This window comes from Polistes fuscatus, unplaced genomic scaffold (genome assembly GCF_010416935.1).
Source record: "Polistes fuscatus isolate 324 unplaced genomic scaffold, CU_Pfus_HIC Scaffold13, whole genome shotgun sequence".
In the NCBI taxonomy this organism is placed as follows: Eukaryota; Metazoa; Arthropoda; class Insecta; order Hymenoptera; family Vespidae; genus Polistes; species Polistes fuscatus.
Window position 1 is genome coordinate 2,534,560 of NW_025113031.1, and position 19,808 is coordinate 2,554,367.

The following is a 19,808-nucleotide window of genomic DNA, read 5'->3' on the forward strand; positions in this document are numbered from 1 at the left end:
ATTTGTCGTTTACGTTGACAAATATTTTCATTGAAAAAGTATTTGCACGTAAGCATTCTCGATTAATTAAAAACAACTATCTATCTACCTACCTATCTACCTACCTATCTACCTGTCGTGTCGAATTAACCAAAGTTTCATCGAAGTTAACGATTGCTTCGGTCAGTTCATCAAAGCCGCCGAGGAATTTCGTTCTCGTTGGCTTTCTCGTTGCTAAGTGACAAGTATAGACCGATTGCCGAACGAAGCAATTTAGTAAATGCAGTCGCACACTCTCTCCCAATATGCAGCAAGCAACTACTTTAGTTAGAAGTGACTATGTATCACCGAGTGATCACGAGAAAATGGACCACCCACGATCTTCCAACCTTCTTTCCCAACCCCAATCCTCCGAACTTCCACCCACTTCTCAACCCATACCGCCCCCTCCCTTAAAATGAATTCTTCTTACGTTCAAAACTCAAATTAACTCCTCCAAATTCTAATCTTTCCAATCAAAATCCAAAGGATTAATGTCTTTCAAAGATAAGAGAGAGAGAGAATCTTATTCGAACGGGAAAGGTTCTTAGATAAAAAGACAAACTTTTCAAAAAGTTCATAACTTACGATAACCATTGTAATTCCAAGTATATATATATATATATATATATATATATATATATAATAGAAGAATTATTTAAATGCATGTAATACACTTGTTTAGATATACCGTACAGATGTTACGATTTCATTTTACGACACAAGCACGACTATAAAAATTTCTAATAACTTTTGACCACGATCATAAAATTTTCCTCGTAACGACATTGAATATATCGAATCAAAAATCGATCAAATAAATAATCTCCGTATTATTTATTACCGAAATAAATATCTGGATTTTTAAAGTGTTACAAGGAAACCAATAAAGAAAGAAAGAAAAAAGGAAACAATAAATTCGATCAAATTTCTATTCCACAAAAGGAAATTACAATTGTTCGATAGGTACGTATGTATACACGTATCTATACACATACAAGATCCCATAAGAATTTTTCTAAAGTTCCCTTGAGACGAGATAAGTCGAGGAAGAGAATAAAGAAAAGGATCCTCTTTTTTCTTTTAAAGATCGAAAGAAAGAAAGATGGACGTAGGACAAATCGAAATCGTCTAGCTATGGTATTCGAAGAATTCAATGGGAGAGACCGAAGGTTCAATGGGGGGATAAGCATAGAGCAACGAACGTAGTACTCACCATGCTTGTGGGTCATCCTCTCGTTTATCTTCTACCTGGCTGACGTTTAGTGCTCTTTAATCAATGCTTCTCCTAGCTTGTTCCACCCACTTCTCTATCAAGCACTCTCTCTCTCTCTCTCTCTCTCTCTCTCTCTCTCTCTCTCTCTCTCTCTCTTTAACAAGTTGAGGTGTTTAGTATTCTCGTGGATTCCAATCAAGGATTGGTACGACGTGGGTACGAGGGTGTCTCCTATGGGAATTCAATTCCCCTTAACTTTCTACACGTTTATGGTTGTTCACTTCGTACAATTTAACTTTCGATCAAATGCTTCTTATTAATTCCTATTTTTTTTTCTTTCTTTTTTTTTCTTATTACTTACGTTACACTAAGTTCTCGATAAATTTCTATGGAGTAAAATTTTTGTGGAATAAAAAGTTTTATTAAAAAATTGTAGAAAATGAATGGAAAGGAGAGATAAAGTTTGCGAATAAGATTCTTCCTCTTTTCATCCCACGCCCATTTCCTCCACCACCACCACCACTACCACTACCACCACCATCATTTCTCCTAACTCCTGTTTTCTTCGCGTTCTTTTTCTTCGAAATCCAAATGTCGCGAATATTTTGACGACTATTTTTTCTCGATTACGTTAACCTAACGGAATTGTTCTTCAATAGTTTTTCTTTCTCTTTTTTTAACGATTAAACGACAAAGTTTAACAACAAGGGTATAAAAAAAGATATTTTGAAAAAAAAGAAAAAAAAAGAAGAAGAAATAAACAAAGGAACCTATTATTATTTATCAAGAGAGATTCGTTCGTTAGAAATTCGATTTATATTTATGAGGATAGTTTTAATCGTATAAAAAATAAAAAAATAAAAAAATAAAAAAAAGGGGGGTAACAATTTGTAAAGAGAAAGAAAAAGTATATATTTAATAATAATAATAAATCGTAATAATAAATCGTAATAATAAAAGTTTCATGACGCGAAGAAACGAATGAAAGATCGACGAAAACAATTCTTTAACCGATCGTATGAAACAAAATGATAATCTTCCCTCAGCTCCCCTCACTCCAAGCCCACCCTTTCCCTTTCTAAAATTAAACTCTTCTGCATACCTTTCCCGAATTTCTTTCCCTCATGATAGTAATCATAGTAGTTTTTAAATAAAGTTTACTTGGAAAACTTCTTGCCCCTTCTCAATGCTCGAAGAACAAAGAGAACGCATTCTTTTTTCCCTTCCCTTACCTTCCCTTAACCCCTTTCTCAATTAGTAAAACCACATAGCACAAAAAAGGTTAAACCGTATGGTCAACGGCATATGCTAAGTTTGTTCCTTAAAGGAACAAATTTTTCTTTGTCTTTTCTCATACTTTTTTCTCAAGAGTTACGCGAAACCTTGCCTGCCTGTATGCTTTTTCTTCTTCTCATCTCGCGTGCATTCAAACGCGATGAGGAAGAAGAAAAAGAAGAGCGAAAGGATAGAAAGAAAAGAATAGAAATAGATGAAAGATTTTTCTGAATGGCCAAAGAGTAACTCTCAGAGTCCGACATTTGATTTCCCTGCCTAGTTTCCTTCGAATCATACGAGTGGATTCCTCGAAATTTTCTTTTCCTTTTCCTTAACGTAGACGAACGTACCTTCTCGTACCGTACCCGTACCCTACACGTACCTATCTACGTACGTTCATGTTCATTCATGCATGAACTTTCCATAAGGACTCTTTCTCTCTCTCTCTCTCTCTCTCTCTCTCTCGCACACACACACTCGCCTTCTCTCCGACGGTTGTCTCTTTTTCTCTTTCCAAACCCTTTTTGCTTTCATACGGAATCCACTCGTCCTTCCAACGTTATATGCAAATCCTCGAATCACAAGTTGATTCGTTGAAACGACAGGAGGCCGATTTTCTTCCTTTCATTAATTCCTCTTTCTTCCCCCCCCACCCTTCCTTCCTTCTCTACCTACTACTACCTGTTTTCCTTTCTCTCGCGTTATCCAATCGGCTGCGAACTTCACTCAAGTAAAAGTTTATAATTTTCTGGAAAATTAGCCAACGTCATCAACGTGAGCTGTCGTTAACAAAACCGACTTTTTGCGTTTACCAACCTACCTACCTACCTGTGAGCATAGTTAATTATTTTTCCTTCCTTTATATTCCTTTCTCTTTCTGTCTTTATTTTCTTTTTCTTTTTCTTTTTTTTTTTCTTATTTTTTACCTTTTTCCTTTTTCCCCTTTTTACGCGATTCGAAAATATTCCACGGGGGCGAATGAAAACATGGTATTTTGATTATTTATTAAACGAACTTTTTTACTTCGTTTCCCTTCTTTTTTTTTTTCTTGCTTTTCCTCCCTTTTCCTTTTCGTTTCTCTCCCCCCCCCTCCTCCTCCTCCACCAACCCTCCTCCGCTTCTCGTTATTCTTATTATTGTTAACTTTAATTATTTTCTCGTATATCTCGGCGTAATTATTTATTCCAAAGTAAAGTTTTCTCTTTTTGATTGTTCTTTTCTATCGTTTCTATCTTTATTTCTTTATTTCTTTCTTTATTTCTTTCTTTCTTTTATATTTAATATTTTATTTTATTTAATTTTTTGGTGTAAACTCCACTCCCAACGCATCTACATTTTAATGAAAAACTTGATAAATATAAGGTCTCGAGAGTAGCTTGTTAGAGTATATAAGAAGAAGAGGCAGATGTTTCGAATGGAATATCTAGGTTCCCGGATTTTGCGTGTGATAACAACACACATTTCCTTGTGTTATCCGACAAAGTTAGCATCCGTTCGTGTGACGACTGTTGAATATAAAATTGGACAATACGCGATGTGGTACTTAGGCGCATATATATTTATATATGTATATGTATATACACACACGCACGTAACGTTTGTAACGTTTGTAGATAGTAAAATTCAGAAAGCAGCAGCAGCAGCAGCAGCAACCTGATTTCTGGTTCCTCTAACGGGACGTGAAATCACTCGCGAATGGAAATGCTTCGCAATCCCCAGGGGTGGTGGTGGTGCCTTCTTTTGTCGAGGAAAATGAAAAGTTTTTCGCATAGGATATTTTTCGCTAGAGCGTGTAGTATAAACGTAGAAACGAAACCCGATGTGATTCAACCGACTACGTGCGTGTATTACGACCAACGATAAGGTATCTCTCATCGTCGTCGTCCTATGAGATGTTGAACGACGATTTTTTATCTTTGTTCGTTTGTTTTTCTTTGTTTGTTTGTTTATTTCTCACATTTTATTTTATTTTATTTTATTTTATTATTTTTCAATTCCGCGTATCATCGACTCTACACTTCTTGCCTATGTTTTATTTGTTCGGTTCTTCTTTTTTCAATCGTAATTACACACACACACACACACACAACATAATTCTAATACACGAGTGGGTGTTAGGAGTATATTTTAATTCCAACGAATGATGCGTTTCATTTAAAAACAATTTGATCCTTTTTTTCTTTCTTTTTTAATAACAGTTCGATACCAACGTCGTATTATTTCAATGTTTCCTCAATTCGATATTATTTTCTTAGGTTCGGTAAAGTGAAAAAGAGGAAAGAAAAAGAAGAGAAAACAAGTTACGTTATAAATTCGGTACTTTTGCTATATTATACTTCTTCTCTCGGCCCTATTTCTTTTTTTTTTTTCGTAAGTTTATTTTTACGATCGATCTCATTCCGCAAAAGAGAGAAATACTATAGATCTTACACGCGTCGTTCTTTTTGCACGAACCGGTACTACGCAACATTCGTACTTATTATAGTCGGTTCAACGATTCCAATGGTTCCACGAAAATTTACTAGCACTGTGTTTTCAGAAAGAAGGATAAGAGGACCTCTTTCCTTCGGAATCTCCTTTCTTTTCTTCCTTATCGTCATTTTGTTAAGCACTCGAGCGTTCATCTTAATGAACTCGTTTTCCTTCTCTCTCTCTCTCTCTCTCTCTCTCTCTCACTCTCTCTCACTTGTTCACGATGATGTATTATTTCCAGTTAGTAACTTTACAAACGTATTTTAACAAGGAACCAAGAAAATCTACAATAATAATAAAATTGTAATAGCAATTTAGACTAAATCCGTTTGGAGTGTTAAAACAATTGCAATAACGAATCGTTCCTTTTTTGTTTTCTCCCGGTTAATCCCTTGTGTTCTTTTTTTTTCTTTCTATTTTATTTTATTTTATTTTTTTTTTGTTTTTGTATTTTGCGTAAATCCATTTCGATTCAATTATCGAACGTTCTTTTTTTATTCGATGTAAAAAAAAACCCCCAAAAATAAAATAAAAAAGCAAAAAGGAACGAAGGGAGCAAATAATCAATGAAAAATCGTTGGTGTTGCGTAACAGCACGCACGATTTTTTTATACGCACACGCGTGCATGCATATTTTTATATATATATATATATTATATTTTTGTATTTATTTTTCTGACAATTTTCAATTGCAGCTGCAAGGGAGTCGATTCGTTGGCAGCGTACGTGCAAATAGATGGGAAAATGGATAAAATCGACTCGTTTTGCGGTGAATCGTTACCACGGCCGATCATGAGCAATGGACCACGACTTTTCCTCGAATTTCATGGTGTTACGTCATCGCGTTATTCGAGAGGCTTCAAAGCAACTTACTCCTTTAAGGAAAGTAAGTACTAAACTTTTACCTTATCTCTTAGGAAAAGAGAAAACCAAGCGTGACTAGGTAAATTAAGAGTTTTAGAACGTTGCTACTTACTTACTTACTTTACTTTACTTCATCTTTCAGAGCGCAACCTAGCATAGCTAAAAGTTATTAATTATTTTCATGAGAAGACTCTACACCAGTTAAAACTAATAGCTTTAATCTGCTCTAATATATGTGTATATATATATATCTAAATATCTTACAAACAACTTTTCATACAACTTATTCTTTTCGTCAAACAATTAAAAATTCTTATAGATAATTTTTCTATTTACTTATATATAATATTTATATATAATATTTGTTTATTAATATAATAAAAATTATGCATGATATATCTATCATCGCGTACCGATCGACCCCATACATCCATGGGTTCGTACTTTTTCACGAATGACCTTTATACGCCAGTTGGGATTAAAAAGATTTATAGATTTACTAAGCAAGATAGAAATATGATTTAAACGATAAGATCAAATATTCGATGTTATAAATAAAAGATATATAAAAGAAAAAGAAAGTTATCGTATGAAATCGATCGTGAAAACGTCGAAGTTAAAATTGCAGGTATCTCGTATAACCCATAAATCGAATCCATACGTTCTACTTATACGAAGATGAACGAGAGGCATCATTTCGAATAAGTTATCATGAAAGACGCGAAAGCATTTCTATCAAACTCACTCTCTCTCTCTCTCTTTCTCGCGAGAATCGTAATACCTACTACCACTCTTAACATGTACTAGTAATAGTACTAGTAATGGTGTTGGTGGTGATGGTGGTGATGGTAGGACTTGCATCGGAGTCATACTGCAGTTACGTCAAAATTTCAATTTCCGTTCGTTCGTTCATTCGTACGTTCTATTCGTACGTTCTATCGCGATGGCAATGCGTCTCGTTTCTCAAGTGAAAACGTTTATCAATCGCAGGTGAGAGTCTACGCCGAGGTTTCGCAAAAGGATCGTTCGAAAGGAAAATAGAAAAATTTCCAAAAATAACAGACTCATATACGAACGAATTTTAACTAAATGGAACCCATCCTCCACCCTCTACCACCACTCCTTCCCATCGACTGAATTTTTTTCCCCACACAAATTTTTCCATCCTGTTTTTTGTAGAAAGAAATTTCTTACATCTCTGTCTATTTATATCCTCTCGTTATTTATTCGAATTTTTAATATAAATAATATAATAAAATATATTTAATATAATAATAATAATAATAATAATAATATAATTATAATATAATATAATAATAATAATATATAATAATAATAATAATATAATTAATATAAATAAAATAAAATAAATTAAATAATATAAAATAAATAATAAATAATAAATAATAAATAATAAAATCATATATATATTTTTTTACATTTAATATCGATGATACAACATAGATCGATTTATTTCAACATAATTTTATTTTTCTTTATTCCCTATATATTTCTTTCTCACTCTCTTATTATACTGTATACAATTTATCATGAATTATTACGATTCGAGAATAAGAAAGTAATCGTGTGAAAATGATATTAGAAAAGAGAGAAAAAAAGAAAGAAAAAAAGAGAGAGAAAGAGAGAGAGAAGGAAGGAAGAGATAAAATTGAAGATAAATCGAAAAGCATAAAGTAACGTAATGTTTAAATGAGAATTCGATCTTAATCCGAAATCTACGGACAATACTTTCTTCCCTTTTCCCTTTTTCCCATTCACAATGCTGAATATTATTATCACCGAGAAGAAAATTAAGGACGACGGGATCATGGTTGCATGGCTGAAACGAGAAAACAAAAAAAGAAAAAGAAAAAGAAGAGAAAGGGTGGAAGGGTGGAAGGGAGGAAGAAAAGGGAGGGAAGGTTAGGATGAGGTTAAGGATGAGAAGAGAAAAAAGGGGGAACTGGGGGAAACAGGGGGACACAAATACGAGTAAATAAAATTCCAGCGCGATTTTTCTACGAATCTTTCCATTCTCGTGGTTTTCCAGCGAGCAACCCTCCCTACCCCCCTACCCTACCCCCCTTTCGTCCACATCAAGTTCTCGCCGAGTTCGGTTGGATATTCAATATCCATCTTACAAATCGAGATGGACCTTGGATTTGCCATCTTCAAACAGGAATTCGCTTTGGTCGTACCGAGGAAGAGATTTCAGAATTTCAAGTAGTCGATTCGAGAAAATCGACGTCTAGAAACGATAAAAGCATCTTCCAAGATGGGGTGAAGGATTGGGGAAGGAGGTGGGCGGCTGGGGGAGAGAAGGGGTGGGATGGGTGGGGTCGGGGAAATAAAAACGAGAGTGAAAGTAAAAAAAAAATAATAAAAAGAGAAAGAAAAAGAGGAAAAGATAAAAAGAAAAAAGGACATTGTCCTCTTTGAATCTTCATTCATTCTTAGAGAAATGAAGTAGGTATCACTTAAGTGCTATATAATAATAATAATAATAATAATAATAATAAGAGGACAATTACTTTTCTTTTCTTTTCTTTTCTTTTCTTTTCTTTTCTATCCTATTCTATTCTTCTCATGATAGAAATGGGAAAAAGAATCCTTAGAAAAGAAAATGAGGAGAAATAGTTCGTACTGTTATCTTCTTTTATCTCGATTAAAGCCAATAGCGTTGCAAGGATTCTCGCATAAATTAAAAGGGACGGTAGCTGGTAAAACGTTTACGGTGCATCGGTTTTTCTCTTCGGTATAATAAATTCAAGGCGTTCGTTCTCTGTTCGTTCGTTCGTTCGTTCGTTCGTTCGTTCGTTCGCTTTCGCCATTCCTGAGATACAAACTTTCAAATACGGAGTAATAGTAAGAGAAAATGTAATTCTTATCGCAAAGATGCATTCAACTGTGGAAGAAGAAACGAATTCGTGGAGGCCGTAACGAAAAGGGAGAGTAGTATGTTTATCAGAAACTTACTTTTAAAGTGTTTTCTTCCTTAGGACAGAGAAGAAAATTCCCCATTTTAATTTGGTAAACGTTACGCTTAATACTCGACGACAAGAGAATCTATTACGTTTTATCTATACGTTAGATCGAATTATACTATACTACTATTCTCCTCCTCCTCCTCCTCCTCCTCCTTCTCGTCCTCCCCTTTAATCGTTGCAATTGATTTTATGTACTTTGAAACATTTGCTATCGTCTAATAAAAATAAAAATAAATATGAAATAAATAACGGTTATTTTATTTTACAAGAACGATATATGGCAGATTACGTTATGGGTTTTATTTCCACGTACTAGTCAATAGGATGTTCTGTGTCATTAAAGAAACGAACTGGGATTAAATACAACAGAAAAATATACCATTTTCCAATTCTAGAAATTGCCAATACCAGCAGAGATTTGCGAGATCTCGGACTTGTTGATTGTAAAATATTTTATGCAATTCTTGACAAGAAAATCAAACACACATAAATCGTAGTATATTTATTAATTATTATTTTAATTAATATTTAGAAATAATATTATTTAAAAGTGTGTTAGAAAAATTGATTAACAGTCATCGTAAATTGGGCCACCACTTTTCGATCAAAACTTAACTTCTCTTTCGCGAATTGTGCATCGAAAGAAATGAAAGCAGGAAGAAAAAAAAGGAGAAATATAAATTCCCCTTTTTAAAAGATTACAAATCGATGAAGAAAAACGGAGAGGATGTGTTTCATCGCGAGCGACGAAAAGGAAAAAAAAAAAAAGAAAAAAGAAAGAAAGAAAGAAAGAATCGCAACGACGACGACGACGACGACGACACAACGACGACGTTTTATTTACGGAAGTGGATTTTTCTGCGAGAGAGAAAAAAAAAAGCAAACAAATGAAAACAAAAATAAAATGGATGGACAGATAGAGAGAGAGAGAGAGAGAGAAAGAGAGACAAAGAGAGAAAGAATGAGTCATGATTCGTTGAATCCTAGAAAAGTTTGCGAGTGGAAAATCCCATCCTACGTTGAAGGGGAAAAGACTATATCGAGTCGGACATATTCTCAGCGACGTTTCACGAAAACTCGTGGAAAAGGGGGTCTCTGACGGATTTACGAGGTTGCCGGGGAAAACAAGGAGAAGACGTCGAACGTGCACCACTCGATGGTGCGAGAATGGAAAGAGGAAAAAGGAAGAAAGAAAGAAAGAATGGATAGAATAAAAGGAAGAGAGGAATAGAGGGGGAGTAGGAGGGAGGAGTGGGTAGGGAGAAGAGGAAGAAGAGGATAGATGAAAGGAAGGATCGGTTGAGGGGTATTGATGGGGGTGGGGGGATGGTCTAAAGAGGAAAGTGCATCCGGAACATGCGGGATGAAAGTGGAAACGTAAGCGGAAGGGGAGTGGGGGGTTGGGGATGTTACAGGGATGAGGTATTAGGGGTGGTTAGGTTGGGGGAAGAAGGTTCAACGAATCGGCCCGTTCAACGTATACCTAAGTATCGTTTCGTTCATTCGTTCCTTCGTTCGTGTCAAACGTTCGAAACTTGTGCACCCATATTCGCGGTAACGCTTTAATGTAAGCCCCCCCCACTCTGACATAGTAGCAGCACACAACCGAGCTTTCGAACTTTCCCGTACGGATGCAATATTTCCGGCCAACTCTACGAAGTCGATACGTTTTGAACACATATCTATAGATATAGAAATGAGAACAGATATATATATATGTGTGTGTATATATATATATATATATGTATGTATAGTAGGATAGAGCAGAGACGTATATGAAAGTGGAGACGTTATAAAACCGGAGAACCGTTGCGTTTCGATAGGGTGATGGGCGGGAGGAAGGGGGTGGGGCATGTGGGGCGCTCAAATTCCCAACTTCAACTCTCAACTCATAGTCAGTGCAATCGAGATTTTTCGAAATCGTTATCATACATCGAGGAAAAATGACGATAGTTCGAGAACGGGGTAGGAAGAATTTTTTCGCTGACGAATACCTTTTCTTCTTTTCTTTTTTTTTTTACTTTTTTTCTCGCGGTTTTGATGGTTTTATGATTTCTTTCTTTATTTCTCTTTTGTCCTTGTTTTTTGAAATGAAATTTAACGACGACTAGGATATGTTAATTTTTCTTTTATCTTCTTTTTTTTTTGTCAAGAAGAAATAGGAACGGTGCAGTAAGTCTACTTTTTCAACGAAATTGAGAATGACACGTTGTTTTTCGATGTTTTAATTAGAATTTAATAGGAATTATGTTATCTCGACTTGTTTAAATATTATTTCGATATTTTAATTATAATTTAATGAAAATTATATTCTTTCTCGAATTTATTATATATAAATATTTTATATAGATATATATAATTAAAATTATATTATGAAATTATTATATATATATATATATATGTAATAAAACAGTACTCTCGATGTGTAGAATTTACAACAGTCAAATAACAAAGTCGAATAGCCACAGTTCGTTAACTGGACAATGGTGATCGTAGCTATAAACTTTCATCTCGTACAATATATATATATATATATATACATATATACATATACATACTATACTATCTAACAGGAAGTTTTAGTTGTATTGTAAATTGTTGTTAGCAATATTACCTGGCTAGTGTTCCAGTTCGTTACTTCTAATAAACGTTCGCTAAAAAATCGAACCGCATCGACAAGGAATTTCTTTTAAAAAAAAAAAATAAAAAAAAAATATATAAAACAAACGAACAGAAAAAAAAAAACATGAAAAAATTACTCGTCTTATCTCTTTTTATTCTTTATTTCTTTTCATCAAACATAACACGTTATATGGTTGTAATAATAGGATTTTGCTTGATTATTGTCCAAGTTTGGTCGTATCTTTGTATTTTTATGGCGTTATGGTACGTGCAAGTGAACAAGAACGCAAGGATTATCGGCAGGCAAGCAGGCAGGCTCGTTTCCTGAGATAAAAGGATTACAACTGGAATAACATCGTTCCTGGATAAATCGTCTCCTCCTATCTATCGGGTCGAACGACGGTTATCTTGCGAGAATATACAGGGTGACTCGAAAATCTTCTTGATAACATTCACAAAGAAAGTAAGAAAGCAAAAGAAGAAAAAAGAAAAGAAAAAAGAAAAAGAAAAAAAAACGGAAGGAAAAAGGAAGGAAAAGGAAACTTAATCTTAAATGCCCCCTCTCTTTCTCGAAAAGGTCTACGTTCACGTCTTCCCCAAACCGTTTTGCATTTCACGAATTATTCTCGGTGAGGAGTAAAACGAGGTGTAGAAATCGTTATCGCTGATTACAATTGCAAAGTCGAAGGTGTAGAGTAGTAGGAAGAAAAGGAAGTTAAAGAACGAAAAGGAAGATGGTGAATTATGGTGAAAGCATACTGACTGCCGAACAGTTTCACTATCTCTTTCTATCTTTTTTTTTTTTCCTTTACTTGCTTTCTCTTTCTTTCTTACTTTTTTTTTTCCTTTTCTAGATACAACACGATCCCTTTTCAAATCTTTTGTAATGCAAATCTTAAGACAATTTTACGACGGTTATACGTTCGGAATGGTGTGATAAACAATCCCCATGACCGGTTTTGTAACCCATCTTACGAGTTCTTCTTCTTCTTCCTCTTCTTCTTACAGGTTTTCACTATCTCTATCTTTATCTCTATCTCTCTCTCTCTATCTTTCTTTTAGCTCGGTGAAAAAAGGGTATATGAAAGTGTATAACTTGCTATACCGTTGGAACATAAATTGCCAGCTCGTATATACTTGAAAATTCTTCTAGACTGAACCTAGAGGTATTATAAAAGTTCTTACTAAACTTTATCAATTTTACGGATTCCCAGCTTGTACCGATGGTGAGAGAAAAAAGAACCAAAAAAAAAAAAAAAAGAAAAAAATAGAAAAAGAAAACCTGCCTATCTTTTTTTCCCTCGTTTTGTTTCTTTTTCCTTTCCTTTTCATTTTCCTTCAATTACTCGACTCACCCAACTATCAAAGATTTAACGACTCGATCTTCAAAGATTTTCCTTCGTTTATATAATCCGAAGATGATTTTTTTTTCTCTCTTTAAAGATTAACAAAGTGTTATTATATTATTTTCAAAATCAAATATCATTGAAACTAAGCTAACATTTCATTTCGAATTGTATATTTGAATTTATTTCAATCAGATATAATCACATTTATTATACGAGCTCGAACAAATCTCGAATCATCGGTGTGTACATACATTCGTAAAATATATTATACATATAGAAATAATATATATAAATGTGTGTACATATATGTATATATATATATATTCGTATTTTATCATTTTACCCCTATCGTCGGGAAGAATCTCACGTTGCCATTCGAGTGAATAAAGAGAAGAGACAGCGATTTTTCGCGAATAGAGAAACGTCGTAGAAGAAGTGAACGGAAGCAGGGAATACGATCTTCCTGCTGCTGCTGGTACGATAGTAGAGAGTTCGGTGACAGTAATAATTCATAAAAAGTATATGGCCAAGGTGAACACATGTGTACCCGCGTACGTATATACTTAACACATACGCAAACACACACACACAGACACAAATACACATGCATATACCTAATACATGCATATACGCATAGATAATGTAAGAAGGAAGAAAGATACTTTCGTGTAAGTGGATCGAAAGCTTTACTTCTTTTACTTCTTTTTCTTCTTTTTCTTCTTCTTCTTCTTCTTGTTATACTCCTTCTCGCTTTCATAGTCAACGTAAAACAAGAATGGTTTTCTCTGTACGGACAGGCCATATTTTTAATGCAAAATCTCAACTGAAATCTTATACCCGAGTTTCTCTATCTCTTTCTTTCTCTTTCTTTATTCGTAACCAATGATACGTACGTAGATATTTCAATATTCGGTTTCGTTGATGGCCCGTTATCCACCCCCGTTAGAATCATACGACAAGAATGCGAAGGTTGGACAGGTGGATGGACGTTTAGACTGTGAGGGATACTTTGAAAATTCCTTCTAACCTTAACAGCATTTCCGTGTGACAGCTCGCATTATCCGAATGCTTTGTTTTCGTGAATACGTTCCTATGTAAATCCCGATTCTATCCGTTTCCCCTCCCACCCCCTTTTTTATCCCCTTCTACCATTTCAATCTCTTTCTATTACAATTTATCTTGAAAAATTCGCATCTGTTTTGTTTTTTATTAAATAATTACCTCTACCATATATGCATATAATTTTGTTGTTAATCACAATTACGTCGATAATAAAAAGTTCTTTCTTCGTATATAAAAATATTGATCAAATATATTCCACTTATTTATAATGAATATTTTCTTTTTGTTCTCTCCCTCCTGTTCCATTTCTTTTATTATCCATTATCTTTCTACGAGGAAGATTTGTCATTTTCCTTTCAATATTTTATTCGAATAAAATCGTCGTAATGAATTTATAAAGAATCGTCAAATAATTTTTATGACACGCAACATCGGATAAGAGATACGAGTGTGTCTGACGTACGTCGTAAAAAAGGAAAAACATCTTTCTTTCTGGAGCACCGTGTATGTTGTGTGTGCTACTATTATATATATAAATGTGTTTATATGGTATAACCGAATGCATTGACACCGCCGGGATATATAGAAAAGACAAATTTTGTCGTTCGGTAAAGGTTTGAAAAATTGATGTCGTGGCTGCTCGTTCCTAACTGGATTTTATTGAGGGTAACGGCCAACTAAACGTACCGTTTTATTGGATAGTCGTCTACCACCACGTTCCCATACTACTACTACTACTACTGGGAAAAATAAAGAAAAAGGAAAGAATAAAAAGACCGGATGTACGTTAACGTACGATGGCTACGAGCAACCACCACCATCTACGAAACAGAAAGAAAGAGAGGATGAAACACACCAAAATAGGCTTTTATCCTACTCCTATAACTTATTGATTACCGAACCTGAACTTTTGTCAATTTCCCCTACTCTGTATACGATTTTCTAAAGGGTACACGAAAATAGTGAAATATATTATAAGAGAACCTTACCAACGAACAAAAATCCATAACATTAAGGAAACTTTCCAAGGGTCCAACGAAAGAAAATAAAAAAAGGAATAGAAGATAGACGGAAAGAGAAATAATTCACCTCCATATTTTTCAACTATTTCAAAATTTATCTCGAATTTTATTTCATTGTCTCTCTCTCTCTCTCTCTCTCTCTCTTTTTATTTTCTCTTTTTATCGCTTTGTCTTCTATTCTTTTTTTCTTACCGCTTTCTTTCTCTCTTTTCTTTTACTTTTTTTCTTTTTTCTTCTTCTTCTTCTTCTTCATCCAAACTTATTCAAATTCTTTTTACGGGTGATCAATTACCACGTTATGGAATTCAATTTTATATATATATTTGTCGCTAAACCGCAAGAATGAAACTCTTTTCAACGAAGTATTTTATTCGTCTTTCCGCAAGGAGGTTAATAGATTTTTAATTGCTTTAAAAGCCGTTTTACATTAACAAACGCAACACATCCGACACGGATATACATATATATATATATATATATATATATATCTTCTATCCAATTTGAATGAACTAAATTACAATGTAAAACGAGCAATTAAAAATCTGGTCGGTTGGCACACCACTACCACCACCACCACCTGGCGTTGATTTAAGTGAAAATTCAAACTGACTCGTAGTCGAAACGTAACGTTTCCCAAAATAATTTAAAAAGAAAAAACTAGAAGAAAAATTCAAATTCAATCTATTGACAATTCAATAGTCCCTTACTTTCGTTTTCCTTTATTTATTTCTCAGGTCAGTCGAGGTTTGTAATTTTTATAAAAAGGAAACATAAAAATAAAAATAAAAATAAAAATAAAAATAAAGAACACCCACCCTCTCTCTCTCCCTCTCTCTCTCGTTACACTCTCTACACACTCTCTTTTATTCTTTCTTTTTTTCTCTCTCTGTCTTTGTTACTCTTTGTTTCGGTCAAAGCCAGTATAATTGAGGGGCCACGTAGCAACAACGACGACGCCCCTGTTCTGTGGAAACAAGCGACTAGATCGGGCGCGAACAAAAACGAAAACAAAAAAACAAAAAAAATGACACAAGCGAGAGAGAGAGAAAGAGAGAGTTTAAAGTGGACAGCGAGCGAATGAGCGAGTGAGAGGAAGAAGATAGAGACAGGAGAGTGATGGTGGGGGGTCAAAGGAGGGGGGGAGGTTGAAAGAGGAGGAAGAGGAAAAGGAAGAAGCGACGCAAACACGGTCATTTCGAAATGAAAAACCACCACCCTCCCCCCTTTCCTCGAAATGCGAATCAACCCTGGTAGTAGGAAAAAACAAAACCCTTCACCACCCAAAAAAACCCTCCAAACCCCCTTATCCTCTCCCACAAGCCCGAAAAAGAAGAAAAAAGGTTTAGAAGGGGGAAAGGGTTCCACGACCAGTCCCTCCCCCTCCCCCGTCCCCACCCAGTACCACCAAGCTACCGGATATCAAACCGTCACGGCTGAAACCAGTGATGGAAACTTTAATTTGGAACAGCGAGCGTTGCAGCACGCGTGTAACCCTCGGTGTTTGGGATACACATCCTGTTCTGCCGGTTGGATCGTACCAAAAAAACACCAGAGAGTTCGATTTCTCTCTCGTTAGCCAGAGAGACCCTGGGTTTTAGTTCATTTCGCGCGAGAGAAAATTTCTATCTCTCTCCATCTGTCTGGTCTGCGTTGTTAAGAATTACGTTATTGTTCTTTTCCTGTCGATTTTTCTCGAAAAAAAAAACAAACAAAAAACCAAAAAACCAAAAAATAACTAAAAGACAGAAAGATAAAATCAATAAACAAACAAACAAACGAACGAACATATGGAGAAAAAAATTGGAAGATAATCGGTACGAGCGGAAACTCGACGAATTGTTTCTTGATTTTATTTTACAAATTTTCTGGAAATTTCGTTCCTCCCCCCTCTCCCCTGCTCCCTCCACCCTTTCGTTCTTTTCTATTTTTTTCTTTTCGTTACATTTTTGCTTTTTTATTTTTTTCTTATCGGTTGATTTCGGTTCGTTCGTTCATTGGTCGGTTCGTTCGTACGTTCGGATTGAACGAGAAGTTTTTCTATCAACGATCGTAAATATAAATCGTTTTTTTTTTACTTTAGAAAATTCGATGCTCCACGAGCAAACTGATCCAATGTTTATTTATTGAATTTATTTAACGTTTCATTCATGTATACTTGATTATTATATATCGGAGTAAAAGTAATTAAACATGCATGAGTGATTATTAATAATCTGTACGATTAATTAAACTTTGAGTTTTCGTATAATACGGTAGACTTTTAATATTCCGGAATATGCAGAAGCAGCAGCAGCAACAGCAGCAGCAGCAGCAGTAGCTGGTTATTCGTATATATAAATTAAATTCGATTAACTAACAAAACTTGTATACGTTCGAAAAAATAAAAAAAAAAAGGCAAGGAAATAAAAGAACCGTTTTTGATCGATCGGTAGAACAAGGAAAATTGTCAACGTCGTATCAAACGTCTAATTGTACTACCATCTCATTTGCATTCGACTAATAAACATCAACTACTGATGTCTGACCAAAAACTTACTTATACTACTACTTTTACACGCGCTACGAAAAATGACCATTACCGCAAACTTGGTTAATACTACTTGTCGCATTTTCTCCGAATTATTCATACGATTAAACATATTCAACAGGACTCCTACTACTACTACTCCTATTACTATTACTATTACTTCTTCCTCAGTTTTGTCAAAATTGTTCGTCCAACTAAATACTCGGTAATATTACTACTACCACTACCACCGTCACCACTTTCAACGTTTTACTAAAATTGTTCGGCCGACTAAATACACCGTGGCTCTATCACTTGTTTAAATTAAACCAAAATTGTTCGTATGACCGAAATAGTCTCCGTCTCCTCCGTCGTCGTAGTCGTCAGTTTCTATTACTTTCTTCATTTAATCAACATTGTTCATTCGTGCAAAAAGTCAACTCCCAAACGAAGTTGCCACGTTATACCTATAGCAAAAGAAACTAATTAAATTTACATATAAGCGTGAAGTATTATAATAACTCCTTCAAATATGTTATTAAACATTTCAATAATTAGCTTTATCGTCTCGATAATAGATTCGTTCGTTCAATCGTAAATTTTATTAGTTAGCGAAATAAACTGACTGTCAATAATCACCACCCCCCTTCTTTTCTACTAAGCGTACGCACGAAACGTGATAGGTATCATGGCGCATATAATGGTAGAAACTAGGAACAAAGCGTATACGAGTCGAGTGGAAGAAGAAAGAGGAAGAGGAGGAGGAGGGAAGAGGGGAAAAGGGAGGATGAAAGAGAAAAAGAGGAACGAATACAAGTAGAAACTCGAGTTTCTCTCGAAGCCACACTCGAGGCCTTTTTATCTTTTTCATTTTCTTTTTCTTTTTCTCTTTCTCTCACTCAGTCACTCGCTGCTCCCTTCCTATATTTCTTTCCTCGAATGCGTTTTCTCGTTTAACTGTTACGAATGAATATCCGATCGTGCGTGTACCTATCCACAAAGAATAGGGGATATCTTATACGGGTAAGAAAAGTTGAAGTTTCAAAGTGTTCGACGTCTTAAGTCGAAGTAGATCCTAGGAATGGTGTAGAATCGCGAGTTTCTTGCATTGGAAAAACTTTTGTACTTTCGGGTTATCGCTAGAAAGTACCGAACCAACATTGCATTGATAAGTCGTGAATTAACCTATTTAAAAAAAAAATAAAATAATAAAACGATTTTCGAGTCGAAATTTTTCTGCAATCTTGCTTCGAAGAAACTTTAATAAGAATTGTCAAATATCTCTCTGATATTATTTTCTTTTTAATTATTTTCAACCTCTGAGACTCATTAGGTAAGGATAAAAATATAATTCGTTCCATTATTTTATAACAAATTGTTATAAAACAATTTGTCAAATATTTCTATGTATTATACTTGAATTGAATTAGTTGATGCAGAAAATAATGTAGAAAAAAAATTTTTTCAACAATTATTTATAACAATTTGTTTATAACAAATTGAATATTTAATAATAATATATGACGATAAAATGAATAATATTTCATTTTTATAGTGTCAATTTTGACGAAATTGTTCTCACAAACTTTTTGCAATTAATTGTTTATAACAAATGCATCAATTGTTATTAAAAATATAACGAAAGGATAGCCGAAGGCTTAACGATTAAAATGAATCTTTTACCAAGTCTCTACGATTAATAGTTTCGGAGATATTTCAATTTCAATTTACTAACGTAGATAATTTTTTGTTGAATGACACCACTGACCCAGTGACCTACATAAATTCCAAGAAATTACGCCGCCTTACTACGGTTACTACGCTTACTACGGATAGTGATCACGTGACCACTAATACCACGTGCTTCCAAATAATGAATGGAAAACTTCAAATGCTCGTATCTCAGGAACAAAAAATCGTAGAGACTTGAAAAAAATATTAATTTAAAGAGGAAAAATATCCTCTTTTTATTCAATCATTTTTTAATAATAACATTTAATAATAATAATAATAATAAAGAGATAAAAATAAAAAAAGTTTCTATTGTAAGTAGATAGGTTATCCGATTGATTTTGATACTTGATTCCTTTGAAAAACAACAACTGACTCGTATTATCATACGATATATTGTTGATAAAAACCAATGTAATATTGACAATTTATATATTTTCATTTAAATGAGAATATTATCCGACATAAACAGCTATTAACTTTCATATTATAACCAAAGTACGTACATTCAACCAAATTTTATTAATTCTTTCATGAATTTCTATAAAATTAAAACGCAAATTGATTTTCCAATCCGTTAAATAAAAAAAAAATAATTAAACGTTATTCTCTCGATCTACGTTATAAAATAAATAATTAATTTAAAATCGTAAGCAAGGCATGATGTACGGATAATTATTACAC

At 34.2% G+C, this 19,808-nt stretch overlaps 1 protein-coding gene across 2 annotated transcripts in view; it reads left to right on the top strand.

The window, feature by feature from the left end:
- The window catches only part of LOC122513824 (suppressor of lurcher protein 1), a 335,671-nt gene that overhangs the window by 297,330 nt on the left and 18,533 nt on the right, over positions 1-19,808 (top strand). For both annotated transcript variants that reach the window (XM_043630302.1, XM_043630303.1), the window contains one exon: positions 5,677-5,867. In XM_043630302.1, the coding sequence (XP_043486237.1) occupies positions 5,677-5,867 (191 nt within the window). The remainder of the gene's footprint in view (positions 1-5,676; positions 5,868-19,808) is intronic.